The sequence below is a fragment of the Heptranchias perlo genome, chromosome 9 (genome assembly GCF_035084215.1).
Source record: "Heptranchias perlo isolate sHepPer1 chromosome 9, sHepPer1.hap1, whole genome shotgun sequence".
Lineage (NCBI taxonomy): Eukaryota > Metazoa > Chordata > Chondrichthyes > Hexanchiformes > Hexanchidae > Heptranchias > Heptranchias perlo.
Window position 1 is genome coordinate 33,626,978 of NC_090333.1, and position 22,586 is coordinate 33,649,563.

At 41.5% G+C, this 22,586-nt stretch overlaps 1 protein-coding gene across 3 annotated transcripts in view; it reads right to left on the reverse strand.

Moving 5' to 3' along the window:
- The window catches only part of gpbp1l1 (GC-rich promoter binding protein 1-like 1), a 74,626-nt gene that overhangs the window by 18,167 nt on the left and 33,873 nt on the right, over window positions 1-22,586 (reverse strand). For 2 of the 3 annotated variants that reach the window (XM_067990153.1, XM_067990152.1), the window contains exon 8: window positions 11,656-11,799. The exons of the other annotated variant lie outside the window; for it this stretch is intronic. In XM_067990153.1, the coding sequence (XP_067846254.1) occupies window positions 11,656-11,799 (144 nt within the window). The remainder of the gene's footprint in view (window positions 1-11,655; window positions 11,800-22,586) is intronic. 3 annotated transcript variants of the gene reach the window in all.

The window sequence follows — 22,586 nt, forward strand, 5'->3', positions numbered from 1 at the left end:
TTGATAGCAATGACAGCTTTTTAATCTCAATTTTCTCCATACTTCTTAATACCATTACTGCCCAAGTATATTGCAACCTTTTAAATACCCCAAATGACTTTGCATCAGTGGCTTTCTGGGGTGGTGCCTTCCACATTTTCGCAACTCGTGCGGCAAAGATATTTTTCCAGACTTACTGAAGCAGGAGAAAGGAAGAAATTATGGGGGTGGGGGAAAAGGGGAAGAAAAAAGGCCCAGTTCACGAGATGCGTTTTCAGGAACAGAGGTGGCAAGGCATAGTTGCTTATGAACAGTATTTCATGGCAGCAGTGAAGCAGCAGAAATGAGCAACAACTAGTATTCCAAAGTCAGAGGCAGAAGATATGGCTGGTCAAGATCGCTCGGATGGAGTGAGGCAACGCTTTGGAAGAGTTTAATGACAAAGATCTTAAAGTTAAGTCACTGGGGCACAGCAAACCAATGCAGCTTGGTACAGATGGGGCTGATGTGAGCAGGGTGGGGGGCGGGGGGAGGAACGACACAGGACATGGAGCTCTGGATTACCTGAAATGTGTAAAGACATTTTAGGCCATTGAGAAGAGCACTGGAGAAACTAATCCTCCAAATGAAAAAGACATACATTGGGGTTTAAGTAGCAGCGATGGAGAGGTTGGGATATCAGCAAAGGAAGTTCCAGCGGTGGAAGAATACAATCTTTGCAACAGATCAGATAGAGATTGAGAAGCTTAGCTTCGCGTTGAATTAAATGGTGATGTTCCATACCATGGGTTTGGCCTGACATGGCAGCTGGGGAGGTAAGTTAGATAGTGTTAGATTGTGGACAGCCAGTGTCAACATCAAGCATTTCCAGGTGAGTTTCAGCTTGCTCAGATGAACAAGAAAACACCTTCTACTCTGGTGTATCAATGTCCTTCAACTCCAACCTCAATGGACCATCCGACTGCACCCTCTTTCCCACACTAGGCAATTTATACAGAAAGAACTTCCTCAAGCATTCCAAAGTGCTTCACGGCCAAAGAAATACATTTGAAATTTAATCACTGTTACAATATCGGCAAACACAGCAACCAATTTGCACAACAATGTCCACAAACAGCAATGAGATAAATGACCAGATAATCGATTTTAGTGGTGGTGTTTGAGGGATAAATATTTGCCAAGACACTGGGAGAAATTCCATGCTTATCTAATGCCATGGGTACTTTGACATCAACTCCACCTCATTTCCTACACCACACAATTTATAGTGGCAAATGGAGGTTTTCCATGTCAAGGCACATATGGACAGCACCAGAATTGTAAAATGCAAGTCTGGTCCTTCACTCAGTTTCTGATCGAAGTGACGGGAAAGCATTCAGCATTGCACTGCTCTCACACCACCTTGCAGCAAACTCAGGAGCTATACTTGCAAGGTCTGAGAACAGCCGAGAATTCTGCTCTCCTGGCCACAAGAAGGCACCAGAGTGGAACTTAGGGAACAAAAGGATAAGAGTCAAAAATCACATATGATCCTTGTACATTTCTAATGTAAATTAATGCAGTGTCACGTTATTTCAAACTTGCCATACCGTAGCAGATTGCTAAAATAGCAGAAGTTACACATAACTTTATAATATCACATTAATAAGAACATAAGAAATAGGAGCAGGAGTAGGCCAATCGGCCCCTCGAGCCTGCTCCGCCATTCAATAAGATCATGGCTGATCTGATCCTAACCTCAAATCTAAATTCATGTTCAATTTCCTGCCCGCTTCCCGTAACCCCTAATTCCCTTTACTTCTAGGAAACTGTCGATTTCTGTTTTAAATTTATTTAATGATGTAGCTTCCACAGCTTCCGGGGCAGCAAATTCCACAGACCTACCACCCTCTGAGTGAAGAAGTTTCTCCTCATCTCAGTTTTGAAAGAGCAGCCCCTTATTCTAAGATTATGCCCCCTAGTTCCAGTTTCACCCATCCTTGGGAACATCCTTACCGCATCCACCCGATCAAGCCCCTTCACAATCTTTTATGTTTCAATAATGTCGCCTCTCATTCTTCTGAACTCCAATGAGTAGAGTCCCAATCTACTCAACCTCTCCTCATACATCCGCCCCCTCATCCCCGGGATTAACCGAGTGAACCTTCTTTGTACTGCCTCGAGAGCAAGTATGTCTTTTCTTAAGTATGGAGACCAAAACTGTATGCAGTATTCCAGGTGCGGTCTCACCAATACCTTATATAACTGCAGCAATACCTCCCTGTTTTTATATTCTATCCCCCAAGCAATAAACGCCAACATTCCGTTGGCCTTCTTGATCACCTGCTGCACCTGCATACTAACTTTTTGATTTTCTTGCACTAGGACCCCCAGATCCCTTTGTACTGCACTACTTTCCAGTTTCTCGCCATTAAGATAATAACTTGCTCTCTGATTTTTCCTGCCAAAGTGCATAACCTCACATTTTCCAATACTGTATTGCATCTGCCAAATCTCCGCCCACTCACCCAGCCTGTCTATATCGCCCTGTAGGTTTTTTATGTCCTCCTCACTCTCCACTTTCCCTCCCATCATTGTATCATCTGCAAACTTTGATATGTTACACTCGGTCCCCTCCTCCAAATCGTTAATATAGATTGTAAAGAGTTGGGGACCCAGCACCGACCCCTGCGGAACACCACTGGCTACTGGTTGCCAGTCCGAGAATGAACCATTTATCCCAACTCTCTGCTTCCTGTTAGATAACCAATCCTCCACCCATGCCAGAATATTACCCCCAATCCAGTGATTCTTTATCTTGAGCAATAAGCTTTTATGTGGCACCTTGTCGAATGCCTTCTGGAAGTCCAAATACACTACGTCCACTGGTTCCCCTTTATCCACCCGGTACATTATGTTCTCAAAGAACTCAAGCAAATTTGTTAGACTCCTTGAATGAACACCACTGCTCATGTACCCTTCGTAAAGCCATGCTGACTTTGTCCTATTAAATTATGTTTATCCAAATGTTCTGCTACTGTCTCCTTAATAATAGACTCCAAAATTTTACCCACCACAGATGTTAGGCTAACTGGTCTATAATTTCCAGCCTTCTGCCTACTACCCTTTTTAAATAAGGGTGTTACATTAGCAGTTTTGCAATCTGCCGGGAGCTTTGCCGAGTCCAGAGAATTTTGGAAAATTATTACCAAAGCATCCACAATCCCGACTGCCACTTCCCTCAAGACCCTAGGATGTAAGCCATCAGGTCCAGGGGATTTATCCGCCTTGAGTCCCATTAATTTACTGAGTACCAATTCCTTAGTGATTTTAATCGTATTTAGCTCCTACCCCCCAGAGCCCCCTGTTTGTCCAGTGTTGGGATATTCTTAGTGTCTTCTACCGTAAAGACTGAAACAAAATATTTGTTCAGCATTTTTGTCATCTCCATGTTTCCCACCATTAATTTCCCAGTCTCATCCTCTGAGGGACCTACGTTTGCCTCAGCCAACCTTTTTCTTTTTATAGAACTATAGAAACTCTTGCTATCTGTTTTTATATTTTTTACTAATTTATTTTCATAATCTATCTTCCCTTTCTTAATCAATCCTTTAGTTACTTTTTGCTGTCTTTTGAAGACTTCCCAATCTTCTATCCTCCCACTAAGTTTGGCTACCTTACATGTCCTTGTTTTTAGTCGGATACTATCCTTAATTTCTTTACTTAGCCACGGATGGCTGTCATTTCTTTTACACCCTTTTTTCCTCAGTGGAATATATATTTTTTGAAAGTTGTAAAATAACTCCTTGAATGAACACCACTGCTCATGTACCATCTTACCCTTTAATCTATTTTCCCAGTCCACTTTAATCAATTCCGCTCTCATACCATCATAGTCTCCTTTATTCAAGCTCAGTACGCTTGTTTGAGAACCAACCTTCTCACCCTCTAATTGGATATGGAATGTAACCATGTTATGGTCACTCATTCCAAGGGGATCCTTAACTAGGACATTATTAATTAATCCTGGCTCATTACACAGGACCAGGTCCAAGGTTGCTTGCCCCCTTGTAGGATCAGTTACATACTGCTCAAGAAATCCATCCCTAATACACTCAATAAACTCTTCCTCAAGGCTGCCCTGCCCAATTTGATTTGTCCAGTTAATATGATAGTTAAAATCCCCCATAATTATAGCTGTTCCCTTATTACACGCCCCGACTATTTCCTGATTAATACTTCTTCCAGCAGAGTTGCAACTATTAGGAGGCCTATATACTACGCCCACGAGTGTTTTTTTCCCCTTATTATTCCTTATCTCGACCCAAACTGTTTCATTATCCTGATCCTTTGTCCCAATATCATTTCTCTGTATTACAGTGATTCCTTCCTTTATTAACATAGCCACCCCACCTCCCCTTCCTTCCTGCCTGTCCTTCCTGATTGTTAAATACCCTGGCATATTTAATTCCCAGTCGTTGTCACCCTGCAGCCATGTTTCTGTAATGGCCACACGATCATACCCATATGTAGTTATTTGTGCCATTAACTCGTCCATTTTGTTACGAATGCTACGTGCATTCAGATAAAGAACTTTCAAATATGTTTTAGAGTCATAGAGAGTCATAGAGTCATACAGCACAGATAGAGGCCCTTCGGCCCATCGTGTCCGCGCCGGCCACCAGCCCTGTCTACTCTAATCCCATATTCCAGCATTTGGTCCGTAGCCTTGTATGCTATGGCATTTCAAGTGCTCATCCAAATGCTTCTTGAATGTTGTGAGGGTTCCTGCCTCCACAACCCTTTCAGGCAGTGAGTTCCAGACTCCAACCACCCTCTGGGTGAAAAAGTTCTTTCTCAAATCCCCTCTAAACCTCCCGCCTTTTACCTTGAATCTATGTCCCCTTGTTATAGAACCCTCAACGAAGGGAAAAAGCTCCTTAGTATCCATCCTATCTGTGCCCCTCATAATTTTGTACACCTCAATCATGTCCCCCCTCAGCCTCCTCTGCTCCAAGGAAAACAAACCCAATCTTCCCAGTCTCTCTTCATAGCTGAAGCGCTCCAGCCCTGGTAACATCCTGGTGAATCTCCTCTGCACCCTCTCCAAAGCGATCACATCCTTCCTGTAGTGTGGCGACCAGAACTGCACACAGTACTCCAGCTGTGGCCTAACCAGTGTTTTGTGACACTTAGTTCCTGCTTTTTCCTTTTTTTAACACTTTACCTTTTACTCCATACTTTCTGTCCCTTCCTGACACGCTTTCCTCTGTCTCCCTGCTCAGGTTCCCAACCCCCTGCCACAGCTTTGATGCTGGGTTAATCGCCTTACGCTTTCTAGTTTTTATTTCCCCTGGGTCTTCCCCTCTCTTGCTGCTCTCAATTTTATTCCCTTCTGACTCCCCGCTCAGGTTCCCATCCCCCTGCCACTCTAGTTTAGTCCATATCAGCTAAATGAATAACTTTAACTGAAATTAATAAATGAATGTACACAGAAATGGTGTACATTTCACTCATTTATAGAAGTAGGGCTTGCCCCAAGTTAGTAGTTATTTCCATTAAATACTCAAGCAGAAAGCTATGGCTGCATATTATATATTTTTTCCTGACACCTATTCAAGATCTCCACTTTATGCCTGAAGAACATCTAAATGCACTTGGTTCAGAATGATTTTTTATTTAATAACACCACACTGCGGCTGCAGGTCATTCTGGAGGGGGAGGTAAACAGCCAGTAGTCGTGGTCCATATCGGTACCAACGACATAGGTTTAAAAAAAGGTATGAGGTCCTGCAAGGTGAATTTAAGGAGTCAGGAGATAAATTAAAAAGCACGACCTCAAAAGGTAGTGATCTCAGGATTACTACCAGTGCCACGTGCTAACGAGTATAGGAACAGGAAAATAGACCAGATGAATGCGTGGCTGCAGGGATTGTGTGGGAGGGAGGGATTTAGATTCCTGGGACATTGGGACTGGTTCTGGGGAAGGTGGGACATGTGCAAGTGGGACAGGTTAAATAGGAACAGGACCGGGACCGATGTCCTCACGGGGGTGCTTATAGTGCTGTTGGGGAAGGTTTAAACTAGAATGGCAGGGGGATGGGAACCTGAGCAGGGAGACAGAGGAGGGGGAAACAAGGATAGAAACAAAAGACAGAAAGGGAAGCAGTAGTGGAAGGCAGAGAAAACAAGGGTGAAAAACAAATAGGGCCATCGTGCAAAATAATACTAAGATGACTAGCAATCTTAAAAAGACAAGTCTAAAGGCATTATGTCTTAATGCGCGGAGCATTCGCAATAAGCTAGATGAATTAACAGCGCAGATAGATATTAACGGTTATGATATAGTTGCGATTACGGAGACATGGCTGCAGGGTGACCAAGGATGGGAACTGAACATCCAGGGGTATTCAATATTTAGGAAGGACAGGCAAAAAGGGAAAGGAGGTGGGGTAGCGTTGTTAGCAAAGGGGGAAATCAATGCAATAGTGACGAAGGATATGGCTCGGAAAATCACGACGTGGAATCTGTATGGGTGGAGCTAAGAAACACCAAGGGGCAGAAAACATTGGTGGGGGTTGTCTATAGACCCCAAAACAGTAGTGGAGATGTAGGGGAGGGTATTAAACAGGAAATCAGAGACGCATACAAGAAGGGTACAACTATAATCATGGGTGTCTTTAATCTACATATAGATTGGTCAAACCAAATTAGCAATAATACTGTGGGGGAGGAATTCCTGGAGTGTGTACGTGATGGTTTTCTAGACCAATATGTGGAGGAACCAACTAGAGAACAGGCGATCCTAGACTGGGTATTATGCAATGAGAAAGGATTAGTTAACAATCTTATTGTGCGGGGTCCCTTAGGGAAGAGCGACCACAACATGATAGAATTCCTCATTAAGATGGAGAGTGAAGTAGTTGAATCCGAAACTAGGGTCCTGAATCTAAATAAAGGAAATTACAAAAGTATGAGGTGCGAGTTGGCTATGATAGATTGGGGAACTTTACTAAAAGGGATGACGGTGGATAGGCAATGGCTAATATTTAAAGAACGTGTGCAGGAATTACAACAATTATTCATTCCTGTCTGGCGCAAAAACAAAACAGGAAAGGTGACTCAACCGTGGCTTACAAAAGAAATTAGGAATAGTATTAGATCCAAAGAGACGACATATAAAATTGCCAGAAAAAGCGGCAAACCTGAGGATTGGGAGCAGTTTAGAATTCAGCAAAGGAGAACAAAGAGATTGATTAAGAGGGGAAAAATAGAGTATGAGAGTAAACTAGTAGGGAACATAAAAACTGACTGTAAAAGCTTCTATAAATATGTCAAGAGAAAAAGATCAGTGAAGACAAATGTTGGTCCCTTACTGTCAGAAATGGGGGAAATTATAATGGGGAACTAAGAAATGGCAGAACAATTAAACACTTACTTCAGTTCTGTCTTCACAAAGGAGGACACAAATAACCTCCCAGAAATGTTAGGGAACCAAGGGTCGAGTGAGAGGGAGGAACTGAAGGAAACCAGTATTAGTAAAAAAAAGTGCTAGGGAAATTAATGGGGCTAAAGGCTGACAAATCCCCAGGGCCTGATAATCGACATCCCAGAGTACTAAAGGAAGTGGCCCTGGAAATAGTGGATGCATTGGTGATCATCTTCCAAAATTCTATAGACTCTGGAAAAGTTCCTACAGATTGGAGGGTGGCAAATGTAACCCCACTATTTAAAAAAGGATGGACAGAAAAAAGAGAATTACAGACCAGTTAGCCTAACATCAGTAGTGGGGAAAATGCTAGAGTCTATTATAATAGATGTGATAACAGAACACTTGGAAGGCATTAACGGGATTGGACAAAGTTAGCATGGGTTTATGAAAGGGAAATCATGCTTAACAAATCTACTGGAGTTTTTTGAGGATGTAATTGGTAGAATAAGAACATAAGAAATAGGAGCAGGAGTAGGCCAATTGGCCCCTCGAGCCTGCTCCGCCATTCAATAAGATCATGGCTGATCTGATCCTAACCTCAAATCTAAATTCATGTCCAATTTCCTGCCCGCTCCCCGTAACCCCTAATTCCCTTTACTTCTTGGAAACTGTCGATTTCTGTTTTAAATTTATTTAATGATGTAGCTTCCACAGCTTCCTGGGGCAGCAAATTCCACAGACCTACCACCCTCTGAGTGAAGAAGTTTCTCCTCATCTCAGTTTTGAAAGAGCAGCCCCTTATTCTAAGATTATGCCCCCTAGTTCCAGTTTCACCCATCCTTGGGAACATCCTTACCGCATCCACCCGATCAAGCCCCTTCACAATCTTATATGTTTCAATAAGATCGCCTCTCATTCTTCTGAACTCCAATGAGTAGAGTCCCAATCTACTCAACCTCTCCTCATACGTCTGCCCCCTCATCCCCGGGATTAACCGAGTGAACCTTCTTTGTACTGCCTCGAGAGCAAGTATGTCTTTTCTTAAGTATGGACACCAAAACTGTATGCAGTATTCCAGGTGCGGTCTCACCAATACCTTATATAACTGCAGCAATACCTCCCTGTTTTTATATTCTATTCTCCTAGCAATAAAAGCCAACATTCCGTTGGCCTTCTTGATCACCTGCTGCACCTGCAAACTAACTTTTTGATTTTCTTGCACTGGGACCCCCAGATCCCTTTGTACTGCAGTACTTTCCAGTTTCTCGCCATTAAGATAATAACTTGCTCTCCGATTTTTCCTGCCAAAGTGCATAACCTCACATTTTCCAATATTGTATTGCATCTGCCAAATCTCCGCCCACTCACCCAGCCTGTCTATATCCCCTTGTAGGTTTTTTATGTCCTCCTCACTCTCTACTTTCCCTCCCATAGATAGGGGAGAACCAGTGGATGTGGTGTACTTAGATTTTCAGAAGGCTTCCGATAAGGTCCCATACAAGAGGTTAGTGTGCAAAATTAAAGCACAAGGGATTGGGGGGGGAATATACTGGCATGGATTGAGAATTGGTTGACAGACAGGAAACAGAGAGTAGGAATAAACGGGTCTTTTTCCGGGTGGCAGGCAGTGACTAGTGGGGTATCGCAGGGATAAGTGCTTGGGCCCCAGCTATTCAAAATATATATCAATGATTTGGATGAGGGAACTAAATGTAACATTTCCAAGTTTGCAGATGACACAAAGCTGGGGTGGAATGTGAGCTGTGAGGAGGATGCAAAGAGGCTCCAATGTGATTTAGACAAGTTGGGTGAGTGGGCAAGAACATGGCAGATGCTGTAGAAACGTGGATAAATGTGAGGTTATCCACTTTGGTTGTAAAAACAGAAAGGCAGATTATTATCTGAATGGTGATAGATTGGGAAAAGGGGAGATGCAATGAGACCTGGGTGCCCTCGTACACCAGTCGCTGCAAGCAGTTAGGAAGGCCAATGGTATGTTGGCCTTCATTGCAAGAGGATTTGAGTACAGAAACAGGGATGTCTTACTGCAGTTATATGGGGCCTTGGTGAGACCACATCTGGAGTATTGTGTGCAGTTTTGGTCTCCTTATCTGAGGAAGGATGTCACTGACATGGAGGGAGTGCAACAAAGGTTTACCAGACTGATTCCTGGGATGGCAGGACTGACGAATGAGGAGAGATTGGGTCGACTCGGCCTATATTCACTCAAGTTTAGAAGAATGAGAGGTGATCTCATCGAAACATATAAAATTCTAACAGGACTAGACAGACCAGATGCAGGAAGGATGTTCCCGATGGCTGGGGAGTCCAGAACCAGGGGTCACAGTCTCAGGATACGCGGTACGCTATTTAGAACTGAGATGGGGAGAAATTTCTTCACTCAGAGGGTCGTGAACCTGTGGAATTCTCTACCACAGAAGGCAGTGGAGGCCAAGTCATTAGATGTATTCAAGAAGGAGATAGATATATCTCTTAATGCTAAAGGGATCAAGGGACATGGGGAAAAAGCGGGAACGGGGTACTGAGTTAGACGATCAGCCATGATCATTTTGAATGGTGGAGCAGGCTCGAAGGGCCGAATGGCCTACCCTTGCTCCTATTTTCTATGTATCTATGATTCTAACACAATACTGGTTGACTTGTTTTGAGGTCACTGGCATGGTGGAAAAAGGTGTGTCTACACATGTTGTCTATTTGGACTTCCAGAAGACATTTAATAAGGTTGCACACAAGAGATTAATAGCAAAAATGAGTGCACGGTATTGGAGGTAACCTTGTGACATGGGTTAGTAACTGGTTAGGAGCCAGGAGACAAAGAGTAAGAATAAAGGGTTCATTCTCTGATTGGCAATATGTGACAAGTGATGTCCCACAGGGATCTGTATTGGTGACTCAGATTGTTACCATATATATTAATGACTTGGAAAAGAAGTTGTTCATCCAAATTTGCAGATGACACTAAGTTGAGTGGCGTAGTAAGTTGCGTGGATGGAAGCTGGGAGTTACAAAAGGACATAAACAGGCTAAGTGAGCAGGCAAAACAAATGGCAGACGATGTTCAATAGAGGGGAAGTGTGAGGTTACCCAATTTGGATCTGAGAAAGACAAATCAGGATTCTTTTTTAATGATAAGAGACTAGGAGCTGTGGAGGAGAAAAAGGGATTTAAGTGTCCATATACACAAATCACTAACAGCTTGTGCACGGGTTAAAAAAAGGTAATCAAAAAGGCTAATGGAATGTTGTCCTTTATTTCAAGGGGATTGAAATACAAAATTGAGGAAGTGATGCTTCAGTAATGCAGAGCCTTGGTCAGACCCCATCTGGAGTGCTGCATTCAAGTTTGGGCACCAAACCTAAAGAAAGATATATTGGCCTTGGAAGAGCGCAGATTCACCAGAATTATACCGGGGCTTATATCGGGTTAAATTACGAGGACATGTTGCATAAACCTGGCTTGTATTCCCTTGAGTTTAGACGGTTGAGGGCTGATCTAACAGAGATATTTAAAATAAGTAAGGGATTAGGTAGGATAGATACAGAGAATGGATTTCCTCTGATTCCAACCCCCTTGTGGAAGAATCCAGAACAAGAGAGCATAATCTTAAAATTAGAAGTAGGCCATTTCGGAGTAAAATCCAGAAGCACTTTTTCTACACAAAGGGTAGTGGAAATCTGGAGCTCGCTCCCCCAAAGTGCTGTGGATGCTGGGTCAATTGAAATTTTCAAGACTAAACTAGACAGATTTTTGTTAGGTTAGGGTATCAAGGGGTATGGAACAATGGCATCTAATTGGATTTGAGGTAAAGATCAACCATGATCTCATTGTTCTGCTGTACAGGCTCAAAACATTGAATGGCCTACTCCTTTGTTCCCTGCACATGAAGCTATTGATGGAGAGACAAAAGGGAGTGCCAACAGTATCTTAAAACACAGCATAATGACTTTTGGACGAGCACTTCCCCATCCATAATTTGCACTGAAAGCAATACCAAAACTAGCTCCCACCACTTCATATTGGACAAAACTGTGCTCTTATGGAATACGTCAGAAAAGTGTACTACAATCAAAAAAAAGAATAAGCATGGATTATAAGATCACTGCTGCATCTTGAAGTGTTTTGGGATCTCATACAGACTGGCAGTTCCAAAGTAATGTTCAGAGCAGGTTTCAATTATGTCATGAATGAGATAAATGGTAATATCATACAGTACCAATTAAGATTGAGTTGCATTATCATCATACCTCTTTTGGAGAAATGTGACAAGAACTACTAATGAACTGCGCTGAAGGTTTGATCATCGCAATAGGACTTGTAAATGCTGAATCATGGCCAGAGAAAAGTAAGCCAGGTTTGTTCTCCCTTCCAGTAGATTTCCATGGACCTGGCTACATTTGAAAACATTGGGGGGAAAAAAAATTCACACTATTAATTTTCTGAGTACAAAATTACTTAAATATGCTGAGGTCTTGAAGGATTCTATCAGAATCAGCAAGATCTTTAAGAACCACGAGCGAACTGGGCTACGAAAGTGCGTCAGGGCAGCCATTTGGGCCTTGTGCGTTTTACTGTCAATCCTTAATATATAGACATACAGAAACGGTAGTATTTTTACATCATTTTTGTTTATTCACACTATACTACAAAAAAGATGTTTGAATCAGATCCTCCATCAAATATTCAGCATTCTAACTACTACAATGGTTTATCTATGCAGGATAGGTAAAATTATGTTGAGAAACTTTTACATTTATTTGTTAATTGTCTCTGGCAGTCCATTTGGGTCTACATCACTGAACATCTGCTTTCCCAGAGAGAAAAATCAAAGAAAAAGGGGAAAAAACAAGCTAGAGTACTAACCAGCTGAACTGCTCTTTTGTACATTCACTCAAAGAATTAAAGCCTAGAAATTACCATTGATGATATCATACAACACAAACATACAACATTCTTTTGTCCAGCATTTCAGAGAAGCAGTTAGCCTATTTAAAATAAAACCCAGAATAACACCCCAGTAGAAACACAGGTCAGAGGAATGCCATGGAAGTAAATCAAGCATTCATGCCCTCAGATTACAGATGGTACTTCTGGCATCAGATGGCATATACCTAGAAACCACCATAAAATGAGAGGAAATGGATAAAGCTGTGACTAAAACATCAAATACCACATCAAAAGCAAACTGAAATTTAAAAAAAACATACAATAAAACCAGGCCTCTTTCTAAACAAAACTATAAGCGATATAGAAAGTATAGTGAGGATGTGAAAAGGGAGAGTAGACGGGCTAAAGGGGAATGTGAAAAAAGGGTAACAGATAAAAAATAAAAAGGAAATGGTAAGGGCTTTGACAAGCATATGAAAAGTAAAATAATTACTACGTGGGACTGTTCAGGGATAAATCTAGATGCAGAAAATGAAGGTATAGTGTAGGTATGGTGGAGAGATTAAATAAGTATTTTACGTCGGTGTTTACAAATCGTGACAACTGAGAATGTAAGTGTACTAAAGGAGGATGGGGGCGAAACTGTTAGAAGATTACTGTAGAAAAGGATTTTAGCAGAACTAAGTGGATAAACCATCAGGTTCTGATGCCATGCATCCCAGGGCTTTGAAGGAAGTCAGCAGCTCTGAACATAATTTTTCAATCGGTACCCAATGTCACACTATTCAATACAGCAGAGAAGGATAAATTAAGTAACTACAGACAAGTTAGTCGACAAGTCAGTTGTGGGCAAACTCTTCAAATCAACAATTTGAGATCAAATCAGTATTTAGAAATTAAGATAATAAATCACAGCCAGATGGATTTAACAAAGGCAAGTAACGTTTGACAGAATTTATTTTGAAGTATTAACTGATTGTGTAAAGGCAATGCAGTAGCTGCAGTGTACATAAATTTTCAGGAAGGCATTCAATAAGGAGAATTGTTGCAAAAATCCAGGTATATGATACAAGAGAAAATGTAGCATCATTACATAGGATTACACAGAATCTACAGCACAGAAACAGGCACTTGGCCCAATTGGTCCATGCCGGTGTATATACTCCACTCAAGCCTCCTCCCACACCAATTACCTCTTTCCATCCTGCCTCTGCATCCTCCATTCTCTTCACCTTCATTTATGCATTAAGCCTCCCCTTAAATACATCAATTCTATCTGCTTCAATCACACGTGACAGTGAGTTCCACATTCTCTGTGCAAAGAAATTCCTCAATTCTTTATTTGATCTATTAGTGGATATTTTATATTGATGCACCCTTGTTCTGGACTCACCCACGTGGAAACAGTTTCTACACATGAACCCCATGAAACCCCATCATAATTTTGAAGGCCTCTATCATGTCTCCTCTTTTCCACAGAAAAAAAGAGCCCCAGCCTGCTGAATCTTTCCTGATAGTTGCATCTTCTCAATTCTGGTAACATCCTTGTAAATCTTTTCTGCACTTACCCCTGTGCTTCCATATCCTTTTTAATAGTATGGAGACCAGAACTGCACACAGTACTTCAAGTGTGGTCCAACCAAGGTTAAACACGACTTCTATGCCTCTAGAAATGAATCCCAGTACTTTGTTAGCACTCTTCATGGCCGTATCAACTTGTGAAACTATTTTCAGTGATTTATGTATCTGTATTCCCAGGTCTCTTTGCTCCTCTACCCCATTTAGTTTCTTCCCTTCCAAGAAATAAGTGGCATCCTTATTCCTCCTACCAAAATTAAACATCTCAACTCTCTATATTGAATTTCATTTGCTATTTATCCATCCACTCCGCAAGTCTATTTATGTCTTCCTGTATTTTGGTGGTCCTCCACGTTATTAACTATATCCCCCCATCATCTGCAAATTTCAACATCATACTTCCAATTTCTGAGTCCAACTCATTTACATATATGATGAACAAATGTGGTCCCAGCAGAGATTCCTGCAGGACACCATTTCCCACTTTCTGCCAGTCTGAGAAACTTCACTTAACTCCTACCCTCTGATTTCTGTTTTGTAGCCATCTTGCAATCCATTCTGTTATCTAGACCCCGACTCCACAGGCCCTGACCTTTGTCTCGAGTCTCTTATGTGACACCTCATCGAAGACCTTTCGACAGTCCACGTATACCACATTCACTACACTGCCCTTATCTACTCTATTATTTCTTCAAAGGATTCAATAAGATTGGTTCCTTTTAAAAATCCATGCTGACTTTAAAAAAAAATTATATTCTCTGTCTCTAGATGCTTTGTTACCTCATTTTTAAAAATTCACTCAGGATGTTAGTATCGCTGGTAAGACTGGCATTTATTGCACATCCCTAGTTGCCTAGAGGTGGTGGTGGTGGGTTGCCTTCTTGAACGACTATATGGTTTTATTGTTGATACAATTGAGAGGCTTGCTAGAGCACTTCAGATGGCAGTTAAGAGTCAACCATGTTGATGTGGGACTGGAGTCACATATAGACCAGACAAGGACAGCAGGTTTCCTTCCCCAAAGAACATTAGTGAACCAGTTGAGTTTTTACACAATCTGACAGCTTCAATGGTCACTTTTACCGATACCAGCTTTTTGTTTTAATAAACTGAATTCAAATTCTCAAACTGCCATGGTGGGATTTGAACTTTTTTTTAAAATTCATTCATGGGATGTGGGCGTTGCTGGCAAGGCCAGCATTTATTGCCCATCCCTAATTGCCCTGGAGAATGTGGTGATGAGCCGCCTTCTTGAACAGCTGCAGTTAGTGTGGTGACGGTTCTCCCACAGTGCTGTTAGGAAGGGAGTTCCAGGATTTCGACCCAGCGACAATGTAGGAACGGCGATATATTTCCAAGTCGGGATGGTGTGTGACTTGGAGGGGAACATGCAGGTGGTGTTGTTCCCACGTGCCTGCTGCCCTTGTCCTTCTAGATGGTAGAGGTCGCGGGTTTGGGAGGTGCTGTCGAATAAGCCTTGGCGAGTTGCTGCAGTGCATCCTGTGGATGGTACACACTGCAGCCACGGTGTGCCGGAGAAGGGAGTGAATGTTTAGGGTGGTGGATGGGGCGCCAATCAAGCGGGCTGCTTTGTCCTGGATTGTGTCAAGCTTCTTGAGTGTTGTTGGAACTGCACTCATCCAGGCAAGTGGAGAGTATTCCATCACATTCCTGACTTGTATCTTGTAGATGGTAATCCCATTTCTCTGGATTACAAGTTCAGTAACAACCACTTGGCTACCGTATTCTAGATTCTAGTATCTTTCCTACCAATGTTGTAAAGCTAATGGATCTATAGCTCACTAGGTTAGTTCTATCTCCCTTTTTAAAGTAAGAAATTACATTGGCCACAATGCCTTTTACTATTGAATTTTTGTATTTAGTTACTAGCGCCTCTGCTATCTCCTCCCTAGTTTCTTTGAGTATCCACCAGTGCAATCCATCTGGACCAGAGTCTTTGTCCTCCTTAATTTGGCTAGTTTGACTAGTAGCTCTTTTCTTTCCATCTTAACTATCATATCCCTCTTCACTACAGTTATAATTTCCTCTTTGGTAGCCTCTTCAATTAAAATTGAAGCAAAGTTTTCATTCAGGATCCCTACCATTTTGGTGTTATCTCCTGGATGTTCATCTTGCTCATCCCATAGTTGCCCTATTCCTATCTTACTTTTACTTTTGTTACTTACGTGCTTACAGAATACTTTACTACTTCTTTTCTATTCTTTGATATTTTCATTTCGATTTCTCTCTTAATGGTCTTTTAACCTCCTTCCTAAGATCATCATATTCCTTACGGTCATCCTCTTTATTATTTGGATACTTTGCCTTATGAACTGGTGAGCACCTGAGATGTGCCCCTAATAGCATGGGCACCCACCATTGGTAATTAAATGATGGGACTTCCCTCTGACCCAACATACTCCAGTGGAGGTCTCTGGTGAGTGCGATCCTAATGTAATTGCTCATATCACTGCCTAAGGATTTTTGGCCCTATGATACCTTAAATGTGTGAGCGCAGATACAAAAATAAGTTTTAAAATAAACCAATAGCATTTTAGGTTTTACAAATAGAGACACAAAATACAATAACAAAGAGGTTATGATTAGGACACAGTCAGAATAAAGATGAGTGCAGAAAGAGCAGGAATTAGATGAAGGAAAAATGCAAAGCCGACACTAGCATGGTGTTGAAATGCATTTGTGTTAATGCGAGGAGTGTTACAAATAAGATTGACGAGCTGCAGGCGCAAGTTTCCACGTGGGATTATGATATATTGGCAATAACGGAGACCTGGCTCAAACATGGGTAGGAATGGCAACTAAACATTCCCGGCTGCTCTGCATTCAGGAGGGATAGGGAAGGAAAAAAGACAGGGGTGGGGTTAACAGTACTGATCAAGGATAATATTACAATTCTACAGAGGGACAATGTACTAAAGGGTTCAAAGGCTGAATCTATTTGGTTAGAGTTAAGGAATAGAAAAGGAGCTGTTGCGAAAAGGAGAGTTTACTATGGACCCCCAAATAATGAGGAGGTAGAGGAGGCAATCTGCAGACAAATTTCAGAGAAATTTAAAAATAATAGAGCAGTAATAGTAGGAGACTTCAATTACCCTAATATAGACTAGGTTAAAAAAAAGTAAAGGGCAAGGAAACTAAAGAATTCCTAAAATGTGTACAGGAGAACATCCTTAAACAGTATGTTTCTAGCCCATCGAGGAAGGAAGTAGTGCTGGATCTCGTTCTGGGGAATGAAGTAGGGCAAATGGAGTGTGTTTTAGTGGGAGAACATCTGGGTAAATAGTGATCATAATAAAATTAGGTTTAAAGTAGTTATGGAAAGGGATGAAGAAAAACCAATGGTGAAAATACCCAACTGGAAGACAGCCAATTTCAGTGATTTGAGAAGGATTTAGGACAGATGGACTGGAAACAAAGATTGGCCAGGAAAACAGTAAATGAGCAATAGCAGGCCTTCAAGGCAGAGAGTTAGGGTACAAACCAAGCATATTCCCAAAGGAGGAAAGATGGGGGAATCCAAAGCTGTAGCTCCCTCAACGACTAAGGAGATTAAAATAAAACAGAAAAGGGAAGTTTGACGACAAATGTCAGGTACAGAATAGTCGAAGACCGGGCAGAATACAGAATGCGGGAGAAATTGAAAAGCGATACAAGAAGGGCAAAGAGAGATTATGAGAAAAGATTAGTGGGTAACATAAAAGGGAACCCAAAATCTTTTACAAAACATATAAAAAGGAATGGTGAAGCAGATTAGGAACAAAAAAGATCATCTTGTGGAGGCAGAGGGCATGACTGAGGTGCTGAATGAGTACTTTGCATCCGTCTTCACAAAAGAGGATGAAGTTAATGTCACAGTAGAGGAGGGGGGAGTAGAGATATTGGACAGGATAAAAATAGATAGAAAGGAGGTGCTAAATAGGTTGGAATCACTCAAAGTTAACAAGCTACCCGGTCCAGATGGGATGCATCCTAGGTTGCTGAGGGAAGCTAGGGTGGAGATAGCAGAAGCTCTGACCACAATCTTTCAATCCTCCTTGGACATGGGAGCAGTGCCAGAGGACTGGAGGATTGCAAATGTTACACCCCTCTTGAAAAATGGGGAGAGGGATAAACCTGGTAACCACAGGCCAATCAGTCCAATGCCATTGGTGAGAAAACTACTAGAGAGCATTATCAAGGACAAAATTACTTTTCACGTGGAGAAGCATGGGTTCATAAGGGACAGCCAGCAAGGATTTGTTAAAGGCAAATAGTGTCTGACTAACCTGATTGAGTTCTTTGATGAAGTAACAGAGAGTGGATGATGGTAGTAGTTTCATAGTAGGTATAGCACAGGAGGCGGCCATTCGGGCCATCGTGCCGACTCTTTGAAAGTGCTATCTAATTAGTCCCCACAGCCCTGTAAATTTTTCCCTTCAAGTATTTATCTAATTCCTTTTTGAAAGTTACTATTGAATCTGCTTCCACCACCCTTTCAGGCAGTGCATTCCAGATCATTACAACTCGCTGCGTAGAAGAACGTTTCCTCATGTCGCTTCTGGCTCTTTTGCCAATCACCTTAAATCAATGCCCTTTAGTTACCTACCAACCCTTCTGCCACTGGAAACAGTTTCTCCCTATTTACTCTATCAAAACCCTTCATGATTTTGAACACCTCTATCAAATCTCCCCTTAACCTTCTCTGTTCTAAAAAGGAGAACCCTCCCAGCATCTCCAGTCTCTCCACATAACTGAAATCCCTCATCCCTGGCATCATACTAGTAAATTTCTTCTGCACCCTCTCTAAGGCGTTGACATCCTTCCTAAAGTGTAATGCCCAGATATGAACACAATACTTCAGCTGAGGCCTAACCAGTGTTTTATGAAGGTTTAGCATAACTTCCTTGCTTTTGTACTCTGCCTCTATTAATAAAGCCCAGGATCCCATATGCTTTAACAATCTTCTCAACTTGTCCTGCCAACTTCAAAGATTTGTGTACATACATCCCCAGGTCTCTGTTCCTGCAACCCATTTAAAATTGTACCATCTAGTTTATATTGCCTCTCCTCATTCTGCCTACCAAAACGTATCACTTCACACTTCTCTGCGTTAAATTTCATCTGCCATGTGTCTACCCATTTCACCAGTCTGTCTATATCATCCTGTTACTATCCTCCACATCGTTAACTACATTTCCGAGTTTCGTGTCATCTGGAAACTTTGAAATTATACCCACTATACCCAAGTCCATGTTATTAATAGATATTAAAAACAGTAGATGCTGTCTATTTGGACTTTCAAAAGGCATTTGATAAAGTACCATATAACAGACTTATTCAGAAAATAGAAGCACAAAGTGTTAAAGCGACATTGGTAACTTGGGTACATGATTGGCTAAGGGATAGGAGGCAGAAAGTAGTGGTGAATGGATGTTTTTCTGACTGGAGGGAAGTATGCAGTGGGGTTCCCCCAAGGTATTAGGACCATTGCTTTTCTAGTTATATATAAATGACCTCTACTTGGATATAGGGAGTAAAATTTTGAAGTTTGCAGATGATACAAAACTTGGTAACATAGTAAATAGCGAACAGGATAGTAGCAGACTTCAGGAGGAAATAGACAGACTGGCGAAATGGGCAGACACATGGCAGATCTAATTTAATGTGGATAAGTGTGAAGTGATGCGCTTTGGGAGGAACAACATGGAGAGGCAGTATAATCTGAATTTTGAGGGGGGGTGCAAGAGCAGAGGGACCTGAGGGTACATATCCACAAATCTTTGAAGGTGGCAGTGCAAGTTGATAAGGTAGTTAAGAAAGCATATGGAATACTTAGCTTTGTAAATAGGGGCACCGAATATAAAAACAAGGACGTCATGCTAAACCTTTACAAATCACTGGTTCGGCCTCAGTTGGAGTACTGTGTACAAAATTCTGGGCATTACACTTTAGGAAGGATGTTAAGGCCTTGAAGTTTACCAGAATGATACCAGGTATGAAGGACTTCAGTTATGTGGAGTGTATGGAGAAGCTGGGATCGTTCTCCTTAGAACAGAGAAGGTTAAGGGGAGACCTAAAAGGTATTCAAAACAATGAGGGGTTTTGAAAGAGCAAGTAGGGAGAAATGATTTCCACTGGCAAGTGGGTTGGTAACCAGAGGTCATAGATTTAAAATAATTGGCAAAAGAACTACAGAGGAAATGAGGAGAAATTGTTGAGATCTGGAACACACTACCTGAAAAGGTGGTGGAATCAGGTTCCATACGAACTTTCAAAAGGCAATTGGACATCTAATTGAAGAGGACTAATTTACAGGGCGATGGGGAAAAAGCTGGTGTGTGGGACTAAATTGGACAGCTCTTTCAAAGTGCCGACATAGGCAATGACAGGCCAAATGGCCTCCATCCATGCTATAAGATTCTATAGAATTCGGTTTTAGGCACCCCATTATAGAAAAGGTCTTGAAGTCAGAGAGAACGTACAGTGTAGATTCATCACAATACCAGGGATGAGAACTATAGTTATAAGGAGGGACTTCAGATACTGGAACTATTTCCACTGGAGCAGCGAAGACATGGGGGAAGACTTAATGAAGGATGTTTTTTTAAAAATTAGGGTTTTGATACGAAATAGTCTTTCCTTATTTACCTTATGATTTCTGTGTCAAGTGGTCAGCAATTTAAAATTGTCACTAAGGGAGTAAGGAAAGAGGTTAGAAGAAATTTCTTTATCCAAAAGATTTGTTAAAACATGGAATGTTTTACTATCAGGAATTGTTGAGACAAAGATCTTCACCTTTTAAGGGAAAGAGAAGTTGAACGTGTAATAATGGTTGGTAGAGTTATGGCGAGAGAACAGGGCAGTAAGATTAGTTTTGGATTTCTTCAGCAAGGAGCCAGCAGACACAATGAGCATCCGTGCTGTAAGCTTTTATGGTTTTAGAGTTCTAAGAGCTGCACTTAAGAACAGGAAGATTGTGAATGCTATCAATATTTTAAGACAGTGGCCCGTGAGCCCAGAAATTGAAGATTAGTTTGCCTAACATCCATACTGGCGGAAATAATCAAGAGGTACCATTACTGATCAGTAATGAGAACAGGCCCCTGGGGTTGCTAATTGCAGTGGCAGTGCAAATCAAGAAGGAAAAGCAGGCAGAGAAATGTTTAACTTGAAACAAATTCTCTCTCAGAATGTAATCAAGGATAACTGTTGTAGGACAGTGTGTAATAGGTTAACAGCTTGGTATAGATAAAGAGCATCTTGGGATAGTTAGCATAGAGGGCTACAGTAAAGGAGGAAGTGTAGAAACGGCAGGCATTAGGGGTGATTCGGCAGAAGGTTCAGAATTTTTAGTCGGAAGAGAGTAAAACAGCTAAATACAGAAGTCAATATCAATATGTGTATTATGAATTTATAATGTGTGATACAGGCTAACACATGGTTTAGATTAGGTAGTTAGAATTCTGAAAGCTGAATCAAGACATAATGACCCAGCATTTGCTGTAGCAACGAATGGTGCCCATCATTAGTTAGGCTTGCCCATGCCTGTTTAATCCCCATGATATTCTGCGCTGCACACTGCTGGAAATGCAAGATGGCATCTGAGTGAACAGGGCAAGCAACTGTGTATCTCCTTAACCAATCAGATTGAAGGACTGAAAAAGTATAAGTTAGAATGGAGAATTCAAAGTCAAATCAAGTACAGAAAGAGAAATAGAGAGGGAAAGAAAGACTGGATTAAGGGAGAGAAAAAAATTCAAAGTAAAAAGTAAAAAAAATGTTTAATTTTTTTTTTAATATCCCCAACAATTAAAACCTGAAGAAATGAGACTCCACACATGTAATAGTTAATTTTCAGTGCCAGAGAGGTTGACTGGCAGTAATGAACACTTGTCACATCATTAAAAGGATACTTAGACTTGAAGTGACTTGACTTAACTTTCTGGGGCGAGTTTAGTTTGTATCGGCTGTGCAAATACAGGAACTTCACAACGTTCAATGCATTTCAATGGTGAGGCAGACAGCGAGATGTAATTTTCGCGAAGCTACGGGTGGAGTGGCGTATCTCAGACAGCAACTTTTGGATTTCCACATTATCTGCCCTCACCTGAAGTTGCTGTACAATTTGCGCATAAATATCTATGAGCGCCATTAGCCTTACCGTTATTTTGATGATAAATTCTAGGCCGATGTGTTATAAAATTTAGCGCAATTTAACAACAACTTGCATTTATATAGTGCTTTTAATGTAGTAACACGTCCCGAGGTGCTGCGCAGGAGCGTTATCAAACAAAATTTGACACCGAGCCACATAAGGAGATATTAGGACAGGTGACCAAAAGCTTGGTTAAACAGGTAGGTTTTAAGGAGCATCTTAAAGAGAGAGGGAGAGAGGAAGAGAGGTTTGAGGAGGGAATTCCAGAGGGCCGACTCAGCTGAAGACACAGCCGCCAATGGTGGAATGATTACAATTTAAGAAGCATTAAAGAATCAGTGTAAAGAATTACGGCTTAATTTGGAGATGATCTGTCTCAACTGAGTTACTAATATCCTGGGAGAAGTGTGAGTGTTTACAATCGTGCATGTCTATCTTATAAAAGATGGAAGTATTCACATTCTTGATGGAGCCACCTACATTCCAGTGAGTGTGAAGTATACATGAGGCAACATTGCCACCTACTGCTGTAGTAGCATACGACACACAAGGATCACA